This window comes from Choristoneura fumiferana, chromosome 16 (genome assembly GCF_025370935.1).
Source record: "Choristoneura fumiferana chromosome 16, NRCan_CFum_1, whole genome shotgun sequence".
In the NCBI taxonomy this organism is placed as follows: Eukaryota; Metazoa; Arthropoda; class Insecta; order Lepidoptera; family Tortricidae; genus Choristoneura; species Choristoneura fumiferana.
This window is the reverse complement of record NC_133487.1, coordinates 6,929,542-6,952,372: the sequence shown is the minus strand read 5'-3', so window position 1 is coordinate 6,952,372 and position 22,831 is coordinate 6,929,542. Positions and strand designations below refer to the sequence as shown.

General features: G+C 37.2%; 2 protein-coding genes across 2 annotated transcripts in view; both read left to right on the top strand.

Moving 5' to 3' along the window:
- Positions 1 to 22,831, top strand: part of Kdm3 (Lysine demethylase 3) — a 183,832-nt gene that overhangs the window by 47,323 nt on the left and 113,678 nt on the right. The window contains 3 exon segments of the mRNA XM_074098901.1: positions 7,732 to 7,953; positions 10,734 to 10,818; positions 11,813 to 11,880. Coding sequence (XP_073955002.1) covers positions 7,732 to 7,953; positions 10,734 to 10,818; positions 11,813 to 11,880 — 375 coding nt within the window.
- LOC141436064 (uncharacterized) lies at positions 19,452 to 22,646 on the top strand. The gene is made up of 3 exons (XM_074098906.1): positions 19,452 to 19,781; positions 21,652 to 21,764; positions 21,858 to 22,646. Exons 1-3 carry the CDS (start codon positions 19,550 to 19,552, stop codon positions 22,476 to 22,478), a joined length of 966 nt encoding a protein of 321 aa, XP_073955007.1. The 5' UTR covers positions 19,452 to 19,549; the 3' UTR covers positions 22,479 to 22,646.

The following is a 22,831-nucleotide window of genomic DNA, read 5'->3' as shown; positions in this document are numbered from 1 at the left end:
CGTTCAGTTCGTTAAGGAATTCATTTAGGATCTAAATGAATGTGCCGTACGTAGGTAATAGGGTCTGCTAGATCTCCTGGAACACTCGGGAACGCGAAGTTTGAAAACTAATTTGACACAGGTGACATATATGTATTATGTAGGTAGATTTAAATTTGCGGTTAGCTTGACGGTTCTGTTTGATCTATCGTCTCGTAGAATGGTCTGTTGTTAAAGTTTAAGCTTCACGCTGAAGGAAAACATGTCGAGGAAACCAGCGTAAACCTGCATAGCAATTCAATGATGTATGTGAAGTTCCCAATTTTCACTAGGCTCGCGTGGGAACTACGGCCCAAGCCCTCTCATTCAGAGACTGTGCACAGCAGTGGGATGTATATAGGCTGGGATTATGATGATTATTGTAGTTTAGATAGATATTTTAAATTGTGATGTTTAGTCGCCGTGTCTCTTCCAGTCTTTCTCTTCGAAAGTTAACTAACCATTTAAGTTAGTTAGTATTTTATTTAAGTTAGTTTCGTGTTTGATCTAAATAGGTGAAGTGAGAGCAATTATTTATTGGGTATAGCCAATTTAGGTTCGCCATTAATTTGGAAATTTGATATAGTAAAAATTACTAACAGAAAATACACAAACATCGGTAAATTTACCGGAGCAGTCTCTGGCAGAGTTTCGTTCTAATTCTAATAAGTACTACTTATAATATTTTTCACCTATGATGAGTTCTGTGACGTTTCGAGTTTGACAGTTTTAGAGATGTAGCATTTATCGAGTGAACTATCGATTTTTCTAAGAGTTTTTAGTGCCTATTTTTGGAGAAGTTAAATTATTTTAAAAAATAATGTTTTTCCAGTTTTCCGCCTACCGGCCCAACATTTTCTCGTTCTCGCTCGAAATAATCCATCAAATGAATTACAAACTCCCGACTGTAGGAGTTCAAAACAGTCTTTTTAGACCGTTTCGGCATTTTGCCAAAAAATAACAACAAACTTAACGAGAAACCGAAACAAAAGTCAACAACAATAATAACATAAATTAACAATAACAAAATACAATGCAAAGAAAATGTAATGGAATCTCAACTCGTATACAAGGCAGACGCACTCGTACTGACAGTGATACTGACAAGCACTGGCCACAAGAGGCACAAGATGGCTGCGGCCGCGTTTCAAATAGCCGCGTTTACAAAATCTTGCAAGTTTTGTTTAAAATTTTAAAATATCTTAGTGTTCACTGTTATCGAATCGAATAATGAGACGCGGCAATCGCTGATAATGTTGTGTCACGTCACTACTCTGCACCGTTTCACACATTGCCTCATTTAAAAAAAAATATTTTTTTCTATCGTATTCGATGGAGTCTATTTATTGGACACTGATATTACTATATACATATATTTAAAAAGTACAGTTTTTAATTTTTTTGATTATTTTGCTTCAATATAGAAAAAAAAGTTTTGTGAACATAATATGCGTAATTCGGAAAATTTTCAAGTGTCACAGAGCTCATCATAGGTGAAAAATACAATAGTCGCCATCAGATATTTCTGAACGGCAAAGGTGGTCAAAAATATGGATACATGAACTCTAATACATTTATTATAGAGTGCATGTGCCGATATTTTTGACCACTTTGGTCGCTCCGAAATATCTGATGGCGATTGTACAACACTTAGGGGCTGTTTCACCATCCATTGATTAGTGTTAACTGACGGTTAAATGTGATGCCGTCTCTGTCTATTCGAACAAAACAAATAGAGACGGCATCACATTTAACCTTCAGTTAACACTAATCAATGGATGGTGAAACAGCCCCTTATAGTACCAAACAATTATGTACAATGCCATTACGTCTGTGATTGAGAAACTAGTTGGGAAAATGTTTGTCAACCAGATAGAAAAACAAAAGCTGCTACATATAGTCATCATCATCATCATCACCTCTGCCTATTTATTTCCCACTGAAGGGCACAGGCCTCCTCTCAGAACGACAGGTCTTGGGCCGTACTGCCTACGCGGGCCCAGTGCAGATTGGGATTTTCACACACGGCATAAACTTTCTTCTCAGGTGGTTTCTCACGATTTTTCCTTTACTTTAAAGCTCGTTCTAAGTAAGCTACATGTAGTAACACCATTATATTGAACCCAAGTCGTAAGGCGATATTGCGAGTGATTAATTAGAGGTCGTGGTGGGGCGAAGTGGGTGCGGATTATGTGGACATTGTGATCTATTAGAGTTGCTTTTTAGGTGATCTCATTAAAATTTATTTATTATTAGACTGTAGATAACAGTCATGATTTGCAATATGATGTAATCTTATTCGTTAATGAGCATTCTGTATATTTGGAACTCTTAAGCGCATCGGGCGGACATGGCGAAACTAAAAGAATTCCTTATAAGGACTACGGGACCCTAAAAAGGCGTTAAATATCGTTAAGCATTCATCCGTCAGTCCCCATATTTGCACCACTTTGTTCAGTTGACATAATCGGGCGGCAGACCGAGACAAATGTTGTTTGATTCACGTTCATGACTGCCAACGTAATAACAAAACCGTTCATAATGGATGTTCTACTTTTAAAACATTTGTTCAAACATCTTTGCTAGCGGTGACCCTGGTTACAGTCTTTAATATTTACATTAGCGGTTTTGCGGGCTTTCAACTGTTATCTTTGTTTACTGAGTAATAAATAAACCGCGGTACAAGCAGAATTTATCGTTGAAATAAAAGGCTTCTCATTGTGAATTGGATCAATTAGAGCATTCTAGCATTCAGCCGCCAGTTGCAAATTACTGGCCGGCGCTCTGCGCTCCTCTCATTCTCATTTAATCGCGTGCGAGGAATCGTGCGTACATGATCAGAATTCGGTCAATACCTACTTTGTAACGAAATAACAAATACGACTTTACTAACAATCTGTATTATAATTAATGACTTTTTTGAATTTAATTCTAACTTAATACATTCACTGAAACAAACATAGAGCAGCACTGGCAATACTCAACTCAAAACAGAACATCTTTGTTTATTTTTATACATTTCAAAAAAATGGAACACCGCTAGTCATTCGTTTTTTAAGCAACGTTCCATAAAAGCGACACAGTAGGCCGCTACACTACACGTTCACTAGTCATTAGGGGTGGGGTGGGGAGAGTTCAACGCACCGGATACGTCTGTCGGTGGGCAGCGTGCAGAATGCAATGGTGTGCGTGCACTGGCCGCATGTGCGTGTAACATTGACATAAATAAACATGAGTTTGTTAATGTAGGTGTTCCCTATTAATCAGTTTTGACGCGGATTTGAATGTCTCTAGGTACTCTACCTCACATTGTTCTTAATAGAGACAGAGATGCATCAGCGAGATAAAATACAAAACAAGCTAAGTACCTACCTTGGGTAGTCGTGTTATGTCAGACCATGCCCATAGTTTAAGCATAATACACGGTCATACATATCATATGGACCATTACGGTATTTTAAACCTTACTGCTCTCTGTTGCGGTACACAATTATAATTTCAAGCAACCACCTTGTATGGTGATTTATTGCACTTAATATGATAAACGTGCAGGCTATGGTTTGTGCCTGTGTGTGCGACAATGTAGGGCATGTTTACACGACTCGAGGTTGTAAAATCGTGTTTTGATTGTGATTGTATCAGTTATTCAACTAATGTGAGCAGGTCTTTATCCATAGGTAGGTACATACTCTTTAAATTATTGTTCAATGCTGTTTTACTGTGGCAGTACAGTGCCTTAATGAAGGAATCAAACTGGACTTTTACTTCTTCTAATAAGTCGGAAAAATATTTTAGTGGTTTCCTTTCCCTTTCACTTCACAATGTTGGAGTTTGAAGTTCCAGTACAATACAATAACTCTTTATTGCACACCAACACGTTAGTACGCAGTACAGAAAACACAGGTATATGGAGATTTACCAAGGTAAGCAATAGGTGGCTTTATCGCTTCTGAGCGAGCTCTTCCAGGCAGCCTTTACAATAGACAGAAAGGAAGGAATACATTTTAGAAGAGGGTGCAATTTACAGTAGATTGGAAAACTCTAGAGAATAGCTTAATATCCATGGCTTAAAAGCGAGATAGGTCTGTAATTTTTAAGAAGGGTTTTGTTTCCCTTCTTAAAAAACAGAATAACCAAGCTCTCGTTCCATGCCTTTGGAGTTCTCCCGCAGTGAATAGCGGAGTTGAAAAGGCCCTGCAGCTCCCGTATAACGGGAGCTCCTCCAGCCTTCAGCAACTCCGAAGTAATTCCATCTTCACCGGGGGCTTTTCCATTCTTAAGCTGTCTCAGAGCTAGCACGATCTCGTCTTGGCTGATCTCAGGTAGTTCGTCGGTTTAGTGACGGGTTAGGGTGGCTCTTAAATCGTGGCGTTCACGCTGGGGGCAAGGGGCATGTGCAGCGTATAGTTGGCCATATAAATCCTCGATCTCCGCAAAAATCTTCGGCCTCGACAGAACGGTTCGACCATCGTGAGTTTTAAGCTTCGTCAGGTGGCTCCTTCCAAGCTGCTGAGTGAATACTTTGGACCCTCGGTTACACTCTATTGCCTCCCCAACTAGCAAAAATGTCTTGGACACTGTCACATATAAGAGCAAAAGTATTATAAAAGTAATATAAGGGTTTTGGTTAAGAATCAACCCCTTACAGAGGCAAGCGTACAGACGTTTTGGACTATAAGAACTTATAAACTTAGAAGGATCTCTTAAAGATACATACAAGACCTACTCGTAAACCATCTATAAGTATAATGTCCTATAGATGCACATTGTAAGACTAGTTACTCTTAGAAAAATATCCATTCTTTAAAGGGCTTTTTACAAGAGCATTTGTTCTTTATAGAGTCTTAGGTAAGTACAGGATAAGGGTACTGCTCTTACTGAAACATGTTATATGGCTGCTGAAAGACAACACAAAAGTAAGTGCATTTGTTGCATTCTTTTTGGGAGATATCTGTAAGAACATTTGAACTCACCAAGGTTATGACTACTTGCTTAGTAAAGTCTAAAAGCGACCGTTTAAATTGTGTGGAAATTAAGCTAACTGGATAAAAAACGTGATTTACAATGGATTTGCAAAAATGGAAACGATTCAAAAAAAGCGGAGCATATCGAAGAAAAGTTAATAAACAGTACTCGACATTAATGAAAGAACCAGAAGAGGAAGTAACAAGAGAAATGGGACAAGCTGGACCTAGCAATATATTTGGTGGTTCCGTACCAAATAAAGTAGTTTTCTAGTGACACCGTCCTGCTCACGCTTATGTCATTTAATACGCGAGTAAAAGGGACGGTGCGATACGAACTTCGATTTGCGAGTTTCGTAGTAGCCCATCTGAACTCGAATTAATTATGCACAATTTGTTCTAGCATTCTTGGCAAATTACTTTTTTTTCACTCAAAATATATGCGACTATGCGTTAAATTTTTTCTTCGTGTGACAAGTAGAATAGGTTTTCTATACTTTTAATCGTTCTTCATCATACTTACTGGTTCTTTCATTTTCTAAGGAACCCTACATAAAATGGAAAATGGCCACCTATTGTCATAGTCAAGGTTTTACCAAGAGTTGAAATCTTTAAATGAACTTAACAAGATTAATATAAGGGATGTTTAGTTCTATAGTGGACTTCTCTAAGAATTAATAAGCTTATAAATGTCCTTATGTAGAATACAGTGAGACTGAATGCCTAAATTGCAAAAATGGCGAAATTTTGTATTATTTCACTCTTATTTTATCAATAAACATTATTTCCAAACTCATCGCAGAAATGGCCCGAGATCGCAATGTTATTTATATTAAAATTCATTCGAATAAATGTACTCCGCACGTGGTTTAACATGACTACAGTCTCTAAAATAAACACACACAGTTATCTTAAATAAAGTATAAAACAATAACACAAGTGGATACTTAATTTCTACCACAACAAGCACAACACAACAATATGATTTTGACTTCAAACTTTTCGCGACGGCTTAATACATAGATACTCTTACACTGGTAACACAAAGAGGCAAATAAGGTGAATCCCTCTTAGTACGGCACTACTGAGGCTACACAAAAACCATTTACCCTTAACATCGTGCCAGTGTAAGATACTTGTAAGGCTATTTGGTTTTACAACAGCAATTGAAAGAGTATTGTAAGATTAAAATTGATCTTCATAAGACCGTAATAAAATAACAGTAAGAGCAATCGCTCTTATAAAATGCGCCCAATTCGACACTTACCAACGTTTACAAGTGTACACTAAGAGTATCGAAAATGTGGTCTTAGGATACTTCTAAGATCAAATTTTGCTAGTTGGGTCTTTAATGAGACGTGTGTTGAAGCTCCGCAGGTCACGCCGTATCATTTTAAAATTTTGTAGTGACACAATTCAAAATCAGAACTCCTTTGATATGATATATATATATATATCTTTTTAAATAACTTTCTAAGGTCAATCATCGGAATTATACAAACCATTTCAATGACAATTTTTGTAAAATTATCAAATCCAGGAAGGATTGCACTCGACAAGATAGCAGCGCTAATAATTACAAGAGTATTTAAAGAATCCGGCATTATCTGGACGTCATAATATACGATTAAATTTTGGCTATTTCATAAACCACTCGGTCTAAGACTAGCGAAAGTAACAATACCATTTCTAGCTAAATCTTACCTGCGTTATATGATATAATATAAGTGAACGTCTATTATTATCTGAGTTATCTGTTATGTAACATGATGCAATGCTGTATGACTCAGTGCAGCTTTAGTCGCCTAGGTATTATCTCGCACACTGATTGGCTACAACGGCCATTGTTACTTATCGTTATGTGTCGTTATCAATGGGTAAGATGACAAGGCAAATTATATATAAAACTAGCTGTTGCCCGCGGCTTCGCCCCCGTTGTATTTTTTCTGTATTTTCTTCCATAAAAACCTTCACCTGGCAGTAACGAACACAACAATAAAAGAATTAGCGAAATCGGACCAGTCGTTCCCGAGTTTTGCGCTTAGCAACACATTTTACGATTCATTTTTATTTATATAGATAGATATAAGATATATAGAAGACTAGCTGTTGCCCGCGACTCCGTCCGCGTAGAAGTATGAAAAATAGTTTACATCCTATTCTCAGACCTACTGAATATACACAAAAAATTTCATAAAAATCGGTCAAACATTTTTGACCTGAGAATTTTATATATTAGATGTACCTAATCAAATCCTACAGGCCTTATTAAAACCGATCATCTTGCTCGTTATCATCTCATTCCACTGCTGGAAATATAAGGTCGCTCCCAAGGTTTTCTACCGGATTTGGAGACTGTGACTCGACAGGAGTCCTATACGTTCTATAACGCCCTCTATCTAGATAAAGACGATCTTGGAAAGGTCGGCCCGAAGACGGGATAAAATTACACGTGTTTTTTATTCATGAGGCCAATGTCCAGTAGTAGACTGCTACAGCATAATGATGACGATGCAGGATTTTCACATCAATCAGTTGTCTGCTCACACAGCCTAGTTTAAGTTTCCTCATGTCACCTGCGAATATTTTCAACTCGTCTAGGTGAGGCCAATCTTGAGGCCAACGTTTGACACCTACAAGGGGATCACCTTATCAACTGCGAGCAGATGTTACCGGAAATATTTCTGTGTACAAACAGAAGTCTAGCTCCAACCCTATTTATAGGCTACAACTCTTTGTTTTTTTCCAGGAATGGGACGCACATCTTGCGGGCTCAGAGGCTGGCGTGGAGGCGGAGACGATAGCTGCCTTGGCCGCGCAGGCAGCGGAGTGGCGGACCATCCAGGACGGTCAGCGGATCCTAACGACCACGCCGTCGGTTCTGGGAGGCTGTCGAGCACAGGTGTACCGGGCTGCTGGTGCCACGCAGTGGTACACTGCTGTCATCGTCGGCGTCAATGAGCATACTGGCGTGAGTATGATCAGATGGCTGTGGACCTATAAACTTTAAGCTAGTTGATGCGAACGAAATACTGACCCACTTTTACACGTTAGGATTACGTGTGAGAAATGGATATAATTTCGCTTGCGATGTACAGAGACGGGAGAAGGCGTTAGCGAAATGGGCTTACCTTACGCCTATGGCATCGTGGTTTTGTGCTGCCTCTGAGTCATATGTACATTTGCACTAAATAGCAAGAATCTTGACTTGATTAGGATCTTCATCTAGTGCCTTCTCGGTGAAATTCGATCGCGAGTCCTCAGAGTTTGACATTCGATACCGTACAAATGTAAACACTTAATAGACATAGAGAGATCTCGAAGACATGGAGAGGAGAGTTAGCCCTTAAATGATGAAGAAATTTTGCTCGCTAACCAGACTTGCAATCTAATCGAGATAATGACAAAGTTTTGAATTTGCTCATGAATTTTTAATAAACCATGTTTGCGTATGATTTATTATTAAAAACAGTACCGACATTCACAGGCTGGTAAAAGTAAAATACTTATATAAGGAAAATGAAATTGCAAATATAACATCGTGGAATAATTATTTCTTGCGAGTACTCTTAAGCGATAAGGCCGCCTATTGCTTACCTTGTAATTTCCTCTGTGTACCTGTTTTCTGTATCGCTTACTATTTCTGGTGTACAATAAAGAGTAATTGTATTGTACTCATTTTGATGTGTTTAATTTGCCTCGAAGGCACGCTTCTAAAGGAAATCCTGATTAGGTGATCTAGAGCATCATAATGCGTTAAAAACCTAGGCGTTTACAAGTAACTGTGAAGGCATTCTACACGATAATTCTGTAGCGGGAAGCTCTAGGTGGAACCAGTTCGGTTTATTGAACGCCGTGGCATCCCGGCGATACGGTAACGACTCGATTTATAAGGACTTGTTTAAGTATCTCGCCGAGTATAGCAACTGCCACACTGCTGCGCAAAAGGAAACCCGTTTGAATGCTGCATAAATCCATAAACACCGAAATGGTATTCTGAACTTTCCACCTGCCTTCGATTTTATTAATTGCATCCTAAAAAGGGGTAATGGCCTAGTCAATTTGCAATATGGCCGCGTTCAAGAACGAGTTTTTGTGTTGTTGTTGAATGCCTTTTGATCGTTTAATTGAACGGTCCTTGCTTTGTTTTGACAAGCTGACGGCTGATGTGGATTCGTTAAGCACTGGCATAGATTGGCAGTTATTTAATGATGTTTGTTTCCCATTTTATGGCAAACGCTTTATTATAAAGGTGAGGTGAAATGCGATTTATTGGGAAATAATAACGTTTTTGTTTTTCTTTACAAACTTACACCATACACTGTCAGTTATTCATTTGCATTAACCGATAAAGAAAAGCAGAAGCAAAGCAGGTGTTTAGTTGCATCAGTAGCAGGGTAATTAGTTTCGATTTCAAGTTTAATCAAGTTTAACCTGGTCATTACTTTGATGGACTTTTTATCAAAATTCAAAAGTTATTTTGTTAAATAGCATCTCAGTGTCTAGATAAGCACAAAATAACTCAAAGCCTGCGCCCTTCTAATTTATTCATAAGATAATTTCAAGCTTCAACGAGGGAGTTTAAATTAATATTAAATACAACAATGTATCAATAATCGCTGCCTCCCCGGGCGCCAGGTGGCCACCCCCACCCACACCCTTCACCCTTTCGTTAACTTTACACAACAAAGTTTCTTGTTTTATGTTATTGAAACAATTTGTTTTCTTTCATCACCCTTCCGCTGCAGGGAAGATTCTTGTACTTACGCGATATGAAACTTTCTGTATTAAATATATTGTTTGTCTTCCGGAAATTTTATGAAGGATATATTCAATGTTGACGAATCATTATTTACTATCTTGTCGAATACCTTCGTTCTTTAGTTGTTTAAAGTATAAATGCCTATAGGTACTGAAGATATAAGAGAGTCTTCAACTTTATAATTTGCTCGCAAACGAATCGGAAGCTAATCTCGACTATTCTCGTGTAAGTTATCTAAAACAAGCGTGAAGTTTGCGAGTTATGTTGTTTCAATTACCCGTCAAACTCCTCAGCCTCACTGTCAGAGTTGCGAAGTACTTCAATCTATCTTGAACTTTCCTTAGTAATTACAGTTAAAAAGTTGAGACGTTAAACAAATTTATACTGCGAATTAGCGAGTGGAAAACTTGGCGAGGTTGGTATTACTGCCGCCCGCCACGCCAAAGTTTTGAGTAACCCCCTGTTCGTCCCCCTTCCCTGGTTTCTTAAGTAACTTTGTCAAAGTTTCCTCTTTGTTTCTTACAAGTTTCTGCTTCAACTTCTAGTTTTGGCTCTACGATATTTTTAACGACATCATTATGCCATGGTATACTATACCGAGTAAAACGATAACGTCGTCGTTTACTTCTGTAATGCCTGTCTTCCCGTGGATACGATTAGTTTTGTTCATAAAATATTATAAATTACTGCACCTGTTCTATTAAAATCTACACGTACCTATTCCTGCACGGTTCAGCTAACGTAAAATGAACATTGTTGTTTCAAAAAATAGTTAGCAATATAAAACAGATGCGCTCCTGTGTTATTTATAGCTTATAGTAAACGGCGTCCGGCGTGGGAAAGTTGAGATGAGAATTTGGGAAGCTTGTTTACAGACGAATTTAAAGCACCTGCTTTACTCGGGATTCTGGCCTATGCCGTCTTACGTAAATATCAGAAATGATTTTGTATGTTGTAAATTGTTGGAGTAACCATTTTCTTTATTTCAGGAATTGACGGTGACTGACGATACAGTGCTGGAGGAGCACAGTGAAGATCCAGCACTGGTCCAAATGAGACTCCTTGGGGATGGAGGTACGATAAACCCCATATATAAACCCTTTAGATATATTGCCTGTATGCAAGAGAGCGGGAAAAGCAGTGGTGCATGTAGCGATAACCCGAATTTAGTGGAGTCATGGCGTTGTTGATAGGAGCTCGCGGAATGGCATTTGGTTGCGTAACCATCGCGCTGCAGTGAGCAACGGGGCCGACTGCGGAACAATAATGCACGCTTTCACTGCCAACTGTCTTACTCCAATAATATGCTAGAGACTGCTTTAACTGGCACACTGCTAATAGTTCACTTTTTGTATCAGTGAACAACTGAACAATTCAAAATAAAGTTTCTTAAGTCTTCGAATAGCTCTCAGAGTGTTTTATCAAATGTCAATCGCTAAATTCAATTCAGTCATTGTATTCAATACGCGGTATCAGTCAGAGCTATCGTAATTTGAACTTCCACTTGGGAATTTATAATGACCGCTGCCGGGTATGCGAGAACAATACTCCTATAACGGACGTGCATTATCTATTGCTCATCTATTTGAGTACACAGAGACTACTGATATTAAAATGTTTATTTCATTTTATATTAAGCCAGTATAGTTGCGAATGCTTAATGGACGTACCATGAAGCGGGTAGCTTAATTCTAATGCATACATAATTGGATGCAAGAGGCCATAGTTGTGTGTGACGCAACTGAGAATCTTTGCGTCGCGCGCCTTCGTACCTAACAAATCGTGCTACTCGACAGAGTTGCGGACTAGATTAAAGCCCATACCACAGTTATTATATTATTTACACTATTTTTTTTTCTGAGTTAGGTCCTAAGATTAACTTGCACCATAAATATGGTTTGACATTGATTGATCCTTATAATAACGTGGTGCAATTTATTTTGATAATTAAACGGATTATTTCACGATTATAAATAGCGAACGAACAATTTTACTCGTATTCTTGAACTATGTGACTTCCCTTATTTACTTTGCCATTGCTCATTCTGACATTTATCTTCTTTTACAGTTATCGAATCTATAATGAGGGGAGAAGTGGTGGGCGTCATGCCTCGTCGGTCGCGCTCCAACCTCCAAGTAAGTGTAAACTAAGGGCAAACTTGAATTTGCTTGGTCGGCCATTGCAGAGGCAGCACTAAGACTTGGCAGTTTCGAAGATATGTGTGCGGATTGAAAGCTGACGTTTCGATTGTTTACTTTCACGTAGATCATATAGCTAGCTCCGAGTTACGTGTTTAGGTTTTCCCAACAGTAAGGAGCTGTCTTTATTAGTCTTTTACTTGAGCAATTGTCTAGTTCTCATTAATATTCCGAAAGGACGAAAGGCAACCTTAATTCTTGCATTATCCTTGTAGATTTGATTAGCTAGGATAGCAAGAACTTAATCAGCACTCTACTCACGTTTGTCCGTCGGTTATTTCTGTATAGCAAGCCGCGACGGGTCGTCGGCGCCAGGCGCGTGCGCGGCTTCATACTGCCACAGTTCAGCCTAATTTGGGATGCATGACTAATTTATTGCTAGCTTTTATTAACGATCTGAGGTCTCATCTGTTACAGCTTTAATTTAAACGTCTTTGTATAACACTTACGTACCTATAAGTGGCAAAGGCAGTTTAATTTCACGTCCTGTCTGATTGGTGCTTCAAGCAATATAATATCAAATGAAGGTGGTTATAGTATTTTTTGTGTACCTATTGTGCTTCCATTCCATATCGATAAACTGAACATAAAATATACCCTTTGATAATCTCATTAATGAAACCCTGTGATATTGAACAATCGGGTGTCCACTTTCTGGAAAGTCAGGGAAATCAGGGAAATTTGCTAGAAATCCAAAAAGTCAATGTAAAAAACTCGTGATTTCCCAAAATTTAGCTCGATTTTTGGTACCAGTCGTTTCAGTTCTGGGCGACGTATTAAAGAGTGGCACCATAAAAACAGTCAACGAAAAAGTGAGCACGTTCGGTGTGCAGTGCGTTCCCATCATCGGCTTAGCTTAGTATCTCGGGCAGTAATAAAAAATCATATAACCTACTTCGATATGTACATGATTGGTCAGCTTAGTATCTCGGGCAGTAATTAAAAATCATATAACCTGCTTTGAAATGTACATGATTGGTCAGGGAAAGTCAGGGAAAAGTCAAGGATTTTTTTGGATTTGTAGTGGACACCCTAAGCATAACAAGTAAACAGTCCATCTTTATAAAAATGACAATCGACTTGAACGCGTGCCTAAACATAAATGACGAATTGATAATTTACTCAGCAAAAGTCTGCTCAGAGTTCAGTCTGGCCGAGTTAAGGCCCGGGCGAGGTTTCTGCATACTGAGCTCATTTGAATATTGGACTAGCAAACTATGAACTTTAGTTTAATCCTGCCGGCATTGTTTAAAACTAATGTTAATCGTGGGGTGTTTCGAGTTCCTTCTAAGCAGACGCAACTATGTTCTAATTCCCTTTTATGCGCTGACTTCCAAACTTGCAGTTGGATTCCCAATCGAACTTAAACTGCTTGTAACATAATGAAGAGGTTTAACTCTAGCTGGATCGAGTAAATAAGAAGTATAGAATATCAACTAATGAATGGTGGTGGGTGGGTGGTGAGTGGTTTTAATATCTTACTAAGCCGACTAGTAGTCTAGACCTAACATAAGTGGAACTTCTCAAACTGAAACTATCTTTCGTGCTGTATGTTGTACGAGTATGATATTTCTAAGTCAGATTACCTTGATGTAATTAGTCGAAACAGAAATTGTTTATACGACCGTTGACCATATTTTTAAAATTTACAATTGAGTAACATTATCGATGAAAATATCTTATTAGCAGATAGCAATCTGCACTAAGAACCTCAGACAGAATCCACGAAGGAATAAAAAGGGCAACGAGACCTTCGCGCTCGTGTTATTCATTTACCAGTAAAGTAAATTAAACACATGTTACGAATAAAACAATGTTGCAGCTCTGATACTGCCTATTTCAACCTTTCACAAATAAAAAGTCCTAAGAAGGCCAGTCGGATAGATACATACGAGTACCTTTAATAACGTTCTGAAATTTCAATGGGGGTCGAGCATTTTGCGTCGTTAATGAACGGTATTCCCTTGACTTGTCTAAAAATGTTTTGCCTAATTTCACTTTGTCTAACAACTTTTACTATAATGAATAGTTTGTCTAACGTCAATTTGTATAATTTCATTATATATAATTTTTATTTTGTCGAATTTTCATTTTTACTAAGTGATGATTTGCATAACTCTTGTGTTGTCGAATATTATTTTATCGAAAATTCACTTTGTCGATTCTTATTTTAACTAATCATCATATAACCGAATAACGTTTTAACTAACATTGGATTGTCTAATATTGAATTATCATAATATTTGTTATGCTTACTAACGTTATGCCTAATTTTGGTACCTAAATGTTTATTTTAAAATAAGGTCAATTTGGTAGGTTAACGTTTAACGTTTTGCCAAATATTATTTTATCGAAAACTAACTTTGTCGATTCTCATTTTAACTAATGATCATATAGCCGAATAACGTTTTAACTAACATTGGATTGTTTAATATTGAATTATCATAATATTTGTTATGCTTACTAACGTTATGCCTAATTTTGGTACCTAAATGTTTATTTTAAAATAAGGTCAATTTGGTAGGTTATAATTGAAATAAATTAATCCATAATATTCTACTATTTTTCTACTTGGTTCAAGCAAGTAACAATACTAAGCATACAGGGAATAGGTACGACGACGAGGAAGCGAGGAGGAGCGTTAGGTAGAACTGCGACCCTACAGTGCGCGAGCCGAGCGAGCGAAGCGAGCGTGCCGCGGCAGCGGCCGGCGAAGCGCCAGAACCGACTTTGTTTTATAATACTAAACTTTTTAGAATTAACTAACGTTATCATTATGTATTCGGATTAACCGTGATTAAAATAAATAAAATTTACCGACATTTATGTTAGACAAAATAAAATTGTCAGACAAACATTATACGAAATTAGTTAATACAAAATTAAATTATGCTAAATGTATGTTAGACAAAAAATAATTATATCAATCAAACGTTAAACGAAATAAGTTTATACAAAATGAAATTATGTGACATGTATGTTAGGCAAAATATAATTATGTCAGTCAAACATTATGTCAAATTAGTTTATACAAAATAAAAATTAGGTAATTTAAAAGTAGGCGAAACAAAATTATGTAAAGTAATTTGTATGTAAAATGACTAATTAAAATGAAAATTAGGTAAAATGAAACATTAGGTTAAGTAATATTAGTTTATCTAACATTAGGCAAACTGAAAATAGGCAAAAAGTTGTTAGGCAAAACAAGGTACAACCTTAATGAACTCTTGTCAATTTTAATCAATGTCAATCACCTTTTAACAATATACCTAATGATTAAAATAACTTCTTTTTTAAAACAAAAGTCAGCCAGGTTCATGTTTGTTTTCATTTTACGTAACAATAATAAGAGACGAACGACGTCAAAGACGTGAATCGTTTCAACTTACGTTTCCTTTATCGTCAACCTACGCATTACTTCCACATTGGCAGGACTGCGACTTTCAAATCTCGAGAAAACGTACATTAATATCGGATGAATAGATAAAGGATCGTTACAACATAGAGTATAAAGCTTATAGCTCAAAGCAAATAAGCTCGTTTGAGTGGGGCAGCAGTTATTTTTGTACTATCCAGACTCAAGGTTTCGTAGTCCCAAGGTCCCAAGGATCAAAACAAGGTCTCGTCGACCTCGACCAAGGACGAGACAGACGTATGAAATGAAGACATCCTTGAAATGAGCTCAGCTGAGTTACAAATTTTCAGCTAAATTTAACAATTCATTATCTTCAGTGCTCAAATTTTGCGGTGAAACGGACCATAAATTTTTGAACTAAAGGTACATATACAACAAGTAACTAATAAAGTTGTTTATGTCCTGATAAATTAATTTTATTGTAGTATTATGATTAGGTACCTCTACCATTTATTTTCCATATACGATATGTTTATTACAGACAGACTTTTATAAATATCTAACTAACCTATGTTGTTTGTTTAAATTTTTTCCATGGGTTGGCATTAAAACATAAAGTTAGATAGAGGACAGTCGCTGGTTTTTTTTTTAATAAAAAAAACCTACTGCCAAATTTAATAGTGAGCTAATTCTAAAAGCGCTGCCGTAAAAAAAGACTCAATCTAATCAAAGTTCTAACAGTTCCTAAAATAAAATTAATAACTGCTATGTATTGTATGATTCAGCAGATATTATTATGCTGGCTATTAGATCTATTTATAAAGGGCGGAGTGCGCAGCCGTCCGTTTCCCTTTGTATTATGTTTCAATATTAACTCGTTTATACAGTTACCGGTCGACCTTCCTGAACAAGTTGCTAACACAAACAAAGACCCCAATGTTTTACCTTGGAATTATAAATCCATAAAAAGTAATTTCGCACCAACTCTGTTACAAATTATTGGGATTGCGATTTTTCTCGTAAACACGGGAAGTGAATAATAAAGTCAATATGTTCAAACATTAAATATTAAGGCTTTTTGAATAACGGAGTTAGATTAACCTTCAAATTTGTGAGTTAAGTAATAGTTATTTGTTAGATACTGAACGACTTGAAATAACAAATAAAATAACATTATAAACTGACCGTTTTGTTTCTGTTATTTTATTAAAAAACGTTCTGAGACTCACTTGGAAGTCGGTTTGTATGGTTGGAAAAAATTCACAAGTCCCTACAAGACGGCCATCTAGTATGGATGGTTGGAAAAAAAATCCACAAGTCCCTACCAAACGGTCAGCTAGTATGGATGGTTGGAAAAAAATCCACAAGTCCCTAGCACACGGTCAGCTAGTATGGATGGTTGGAAAAAAAATCCACAAGCCCTACCGGTGGTGGCTGGATATATTATTTCCATCTATCCCTACCGGTAGCGAAGAAAGGAAAAATATTCCACGTAACTCTATCAGGGTGGATATAGCGGTAGGGATAGGCGGAACGGGGGCAAAAAATATAGGCTACCATTTGTTTCAAAGTGTTTTTGCACCAGTTTTTTTGGTTGGGTTCGGCTCATTTTGAAACACTCACCGTTTCTCTAGTTGGGGGACGCAGTTCTAACCTAACCTAACCTACTTTTCTGGGTTCGGGTGTCATTCGTGATCCATAACATCGTATGTCCTAATGTAATGTTTGTCCAAATCATCATTTGCCATAACGGTTTTTTTTCTGAAACCGTACATATTTCAGAAATTTTGAAGTGGTCTATCCTGTATTGTTCATGTTGGCAAATAAATCAATCTTCTTCTTCTTCTGTAGAACTGTATAGGTTAGGATAGGTTTATTTGATAACAACCCTGAAAAAATTACGGTTTCAGAGAAAAAGCGTTATGACAAATGATGATTTGGCAAATAAATCAATCTACTTAGGAGAACTGTATAGGTTATGTTATATTTGATAACAACCCTGAAAAAATTAGGTTTCAGAGAAAAAGCGTTATGACAAATGATGATTATTACATAGGACATAAATGTTAATATTAGGTATTTTGGGATTAGGTCATGTTATATTATGGCTAAAGTAATTGGGATGCAACAAAAAAAATAACCTATAGTTTTTATTTTATTTTTGGAAAGAATAGGATATTTTAAGATACCATTTTCATTGATTTTGAATTTGGATGAGTATTTAATCTTTTATATTTTCTTTACGAAATACGCTGGATGACGTCACAGTGAGACAGCCACGTTTCATTGCCTTGAAAAATTCAGGTCGTACATAACATAATCTGTGGCATCACAATTTGACAATAATTCAAGCACGGCTTAGGGTCCTAAATGAACCATGACAAATAGTTTTATTTATTTCTCTTCATTTAGCTTCGATTATTCCTATGTTTGTTTAATGGTGTGATAGTAAATAAATATTATTATTTAAATCTGGTATTTAAATTATTTTGTATTTACTTGTAACGTAGGAATTTAATTATTTAATTTGTAAAAATACATTGGAAATACTCGTATACATTTCGGACTTTACGATAAATGACAACTGTTTAAAGCCGGGTGCGCATCATGTGCTGATTAAAGTTCTATCTTTGTCACTCTTTGCTTTTATAAGCAGGACAGCAACATTTCAAACTGTCAATTTGCTTAAGAATGTAGACCTGCTTTATAACTGCCTTTGTGACAAGACACTGCAGGGGTCAAATGAGGGTCATTACTTAAATTTTGTTTATTTAATTCAGTTTATCACATTTTTGGAATCTGATTTCTGAAAACGCTTCACAAAGCCTATTTCTCCAAATGGTTTTCGATTTATTATATGTTGTCAAAAATTGGGACATCCCAGTTAGGTATTTTGAGTATTAGGTAATGTAATATTATGGCTTATGACTTTTAGGAGATAAGAAGCATTATGGCTTATAATCTTTATGACTAATGAACGATATGTCAAGGGCGTTTAGGACAAAATTGGTATGGCACTTGACTTTAGGACATACGACGGTATGGATCGGGACCGAGGCCCAATAAAGACAGCAGAAACCCCCTGCGACAGGGTTCTAGCAATTGTCACATACGAACTTTTGAAGGTATAATTTGGTTCATTCTTCTATTCCCTAGCTGAACGGAAAAAATAAAAACCCTTACTTATCAAGTTATCAATCAGGTACGATAACGTTACACTAAGGACAATAAATTGGTTAAATTAGAGTACATTATGTATTTACAGACATTATGTACCTATTTTGTATGGGAACGGAGACCATGCTAGCTATTCCTAATATCCCTTTGCGTTTGTTCCAAGTTGTGTACAGTGTGTGACGCAAGCTACCGAAATGTGTGGGTTGTCTTGTGTACCTAGAGGTATAATATAATATTAATTTGCCATGATATCAGTAAGTAGACTTAAATTATTGTTTATTTACTAGGTAATTGTAACATTAGACAAATTGCACCTATTGTTACTTATTTATATCTTTATAGCATACGTGGAAGCCGTAAACTTTTCACTGCTGTGCTAGAGTTTGCTGTTATTTACTTGAATTGAAATAATAAAATAGGGTATATAAGGAGGCATTCAGGTATGAATTTATTTAGTAGTTAGTACATACATCTGCACTGTATATTGTTGAATTAGACAATTTAGCTGTCGTTGAATTATACAGACGAGCGTGCAAGGCGCCCGCTGAAAAATTACCGCAATTTACCGACTACAGAAGTACCTATACTACTCGTCTTTTTTCGTTCTTTTGGAACGAACTATTGGGTGCAGTTAAAGTACGACCTGTAATTGTCGACCCGGAATCAACAATAATAATGTACGTCCTGATAAAACAAATTCTCACGCAATTGCTATAGAGTTTGAATTGGCCACTCAAGTGGTGTTTGTCTAAGTACACGTAAATTAATATGTTAAGTTTTTTAAGCGTATCTAATCGGTGTCGCTTCTATAGTGTAGCCTCGGATTATCGTACGTTGTTCGCGAGAAATGTTTGCGTGCGCAGTACGGCGTGCGTGTGAGCAAGCAAGCACACATCAAGAGAATGAGACGCTGCATGGTTGTACCTATAGACGCCGTGTGCTTTGCGTGCGCGCGCGTGAGTTTGTGTAGTGTACGTACGTAACGTCATTCGGCGCTCGCCGTTCGTGCGGTACGGACCATGCGTGCTGCGCGTTTACAAGCGCCTGTTCATTATTTTTTACGTACTCGTAGCCATGAATTTAAGTAAAAGCGAAGTCCTCGATATGATAGAGGAATACCAGAAACACAGAGCTTTATGGGACTCCAATCATAAAGGACATTTCAACAAGTACATTAAAAATACAGCATGGCAGGAAATAGCTGAAACTTTTGGAGTCGACGTAACAGATGCTAGAAGGAAGATGGCGAGTTTACTTGGATCGTTTAGGCGAGAGAAAGCTAAGATGAAGATGGCACAAGCGAACGGTGAGAATATCCCACTAATATAAGGGAACTATATTTTCTGTCACTTAAATTTAGATTTGTCACTAAACTGCGATACCTAATTATAATATCTATCCCTAAGAAATATATTAGTCATCATATTAATCAAACTGTCTCTAAGTATGAGTCATCAGATTAATGTAAACCTGTATCCTAAATTATAGTTTGATCATTAAAATTCGATCACCAAAATAATAGATCTGTCACCTAATAAATAGATCGGTTCTCTATCGTTTGCCCGAATGTATCGTTTTCTAGAATTTTCATTTGCTATAAAGTAATTTATTTCTGAAATAGTAATTTCTTCAGAGTTGATATTAAAGTAACCTAACCTAACCTACTGCATTATTTATGATGACATTTTAAAAAAATCCTAAAAACAGCACGGTTCTATTTATTTTATGGCAAACGTTGGTATGGCAAAAATTCGGGCAAATGATTCTTAATTCGATGCTTCTACCTATTCTACTAAGGCAGGTCTGGTTAGGTACGACGACGAGCGAAGCGAGCGAGGAGTGCTAGGTAGATCTGCGGCCCTCAGTGCGCGAGCGGAGCGAGCGGAGCGAGCGTGCCGCGGCAGCGGCCGGCAAAGTGCCCGAACCAAAAAATTTTTTTCTAATACTTATATGATGAGTACAAATGTTTGTAGTAGGAACTTGAGTCTTGGATGTTTGTATGTATTTAAGTGTATATATATGTATGTATGTCTACCCGTTGTTTAGCACCCGTATTTAGGTAACCGAAAATGCATTTTTAGGTGATCAATAAAATTATATCCCTAATGTAATAAATGCAAAGTTTGTAAGTCTGTTTGTTTGTTTGTTTGTTACTTCATCACGTTTAAACTGCTAAACCGATTTAGATGAAATTCGGTATACAGATAGTTTGAGTCCCGGGGAAGGACATGGAATAGTTCTTATCCCGGAAAATTTCGTAGTTCCAGCGGGATAGTGAAAACCGAATTCTACGCGGCCGGAGTCGCGGGTAACAGGCTAGTTATTAATGTTTTTATTATTATAACCATACGCTTGCTCAATCAATAAAATCATAGAGTTTTTTAAAGCATTTGACTATTTGTTGTAACTCACCTGGGCAAGTCTCACTTGCGTTAAAGAGTTGAAGACCATCAGCGGTATTCTCTATTTAGAGATTCGTAGTCAATGGCTAATTTCAACATCAAGTAACGAGTAACTTCAGGATACCTTACTCCGCAGCCCCGTATGCTGGCTGGCAGCAAACGGGTCCAGTCGTAATTTCTGCCATGCGCAGTGATGCCGCCACTGAAGAGATTCGTTTACAGCAGCGGTTCCTAACCTTTTATAAGAATTGACCCCTCAAAATTGTAGGTTGTACGAGTACAGTCACCAGCACCAATATCTGACACAACAAGCGTGCATAAATATCTGATACGACTCTATTTCTAGGGACGGAAGGACGTGTCAGATATTTTTGCACGCTCCGCTGTGGCAGATATTAATGCTGGTGACTGTACCTAGTTGCCATTTAGCCCTTTACAAGTTATGTGCTATTCTTTCGTTGCGTTTGTGCCCACGATTACTGATGGATGTTGGATGTCATCTTGTATGTTACCCGACGAAACGCAGTTTTACCCTTTGAGGGTAATTAAATATCGACATAATTTATAGAGTCGCACCCCTGAGTGGTAAAGAGATTTAGGAGTTTTTGTGCGAAGAAATAAGAGAACTCGCTGCACGCTTGCAACCTCAAGCAAAGCAACTATCCTACGAGTACCTAGTCAATTATCCGGCAACTGGCCAATTAGGTACACTTTTATTCTTCACCTCCTTCGAAAAAAAAATACAATATATTTTTACCATGTTCTTATTTACAGATTCCTTGAGCGACTACCAATCTGATTGGTTTGCGTTTAATAAATTGAAATTTTTATTGGGAATAAACGATCAAAAATCGCTACACTCGGAAGAGGAAAACGAATGTTACGATGTAAGTATTTTAATGTGAGTATTAGTGCGAGTTCAATTGGTAATATGTTGTGTACTTAATAAAATAATTACATGACTTCGCGTTATGTTTCAGGATGAATGTGATTACACCGAAATACACCTAATAATACCAAAAACAGAAAGCAATACCGAAGAATTCGAAGAAGGATTCAAGAATGACACAACTGACATAGATGACATACTCGAACCCAATCCTGCTGCAATCCTCGAACCAAATCCTGCTGGTTTGCATGGGCCAAATTCTACAGGTTCACTTGAACCAAATCCTACAGCATTTGTCGAACCAACTCCACCCATCAAACGACCCAGGCTCAGTTCAACGCTCTACGAAAACACCAATCAAGAGCTTCGGGTTAAAAAAGAGGGCGACTTGAAAGCATATACGATTCCATCAGACCAAGAAAAGAGAGATGTTACGTCTAAATTTGTAGGTTACTTAGAAGCTAAGTTGAATCAATACGATCCAACGACTAATGCTATTCTGATTCACAAGATCAACCAATTGATTTTCGAGACGGATATGAGCACGATTTCTAAGTCGAATGCTTCCTACTCCTTATCAAGTACGTCTCCGAGGTCTTGTTATTCCCCAAACACCCCTTTCAATAGCAATACTCAAAATGGAGTACCTAGGACCCATGTTGTATTTATAAGAGGAACTACCAGTCAAGAGGCTTGGCGCCCTAACATTTGAATCCCACCGGGTTCACTTACGAAAATACCTCCACGCTGCTGGAAATTACTGAAGATACCTGACCTGATATTAACAATGGCTAATAATTTAGTAAAATGCTTTGAAGTACACAATGTGTCTTTATTTGCAACTAACTGTTTGTCGCAAGTTTAATTGCATTCGGTGGTAAGTTTAAGCGTTCCCGAGATGTAATATTATTATAGCCTATGTATGTTACTCTTTCTAAGTAAACGATTTTTTACAAACGGTTTATTAGTTTTCGAATTTACCATTACAAACAACACGTAATGATTTTTTTTCTCTTTTTAATATTAGTTTAGAAGTTTACTTGTAGATATTGCAAATTCAATGCC

Coding starts and splice junctions, on each gene's coding strand:
- LOC141436064 (XM_074098906.1), top strand. CDS start 19,550: ATGAATTTAAGTAAAAGCGAAGTCCTCGATATGATAGAGGAATACCAG. Junction 19,782..21,651: donor GAAGATGGCACAAGCGAACG/GTGAGAATATCC, acceptor TCTTATTTACAG/ATTCCTTGAGCGACTACCAA. Junction 21,765..21,857: donor AGGAAAACGAATGTTACGAT/GTAAGTATTTTA, acceptor GTTATGTTTCAG/GATGAATGTGATTACACCGA.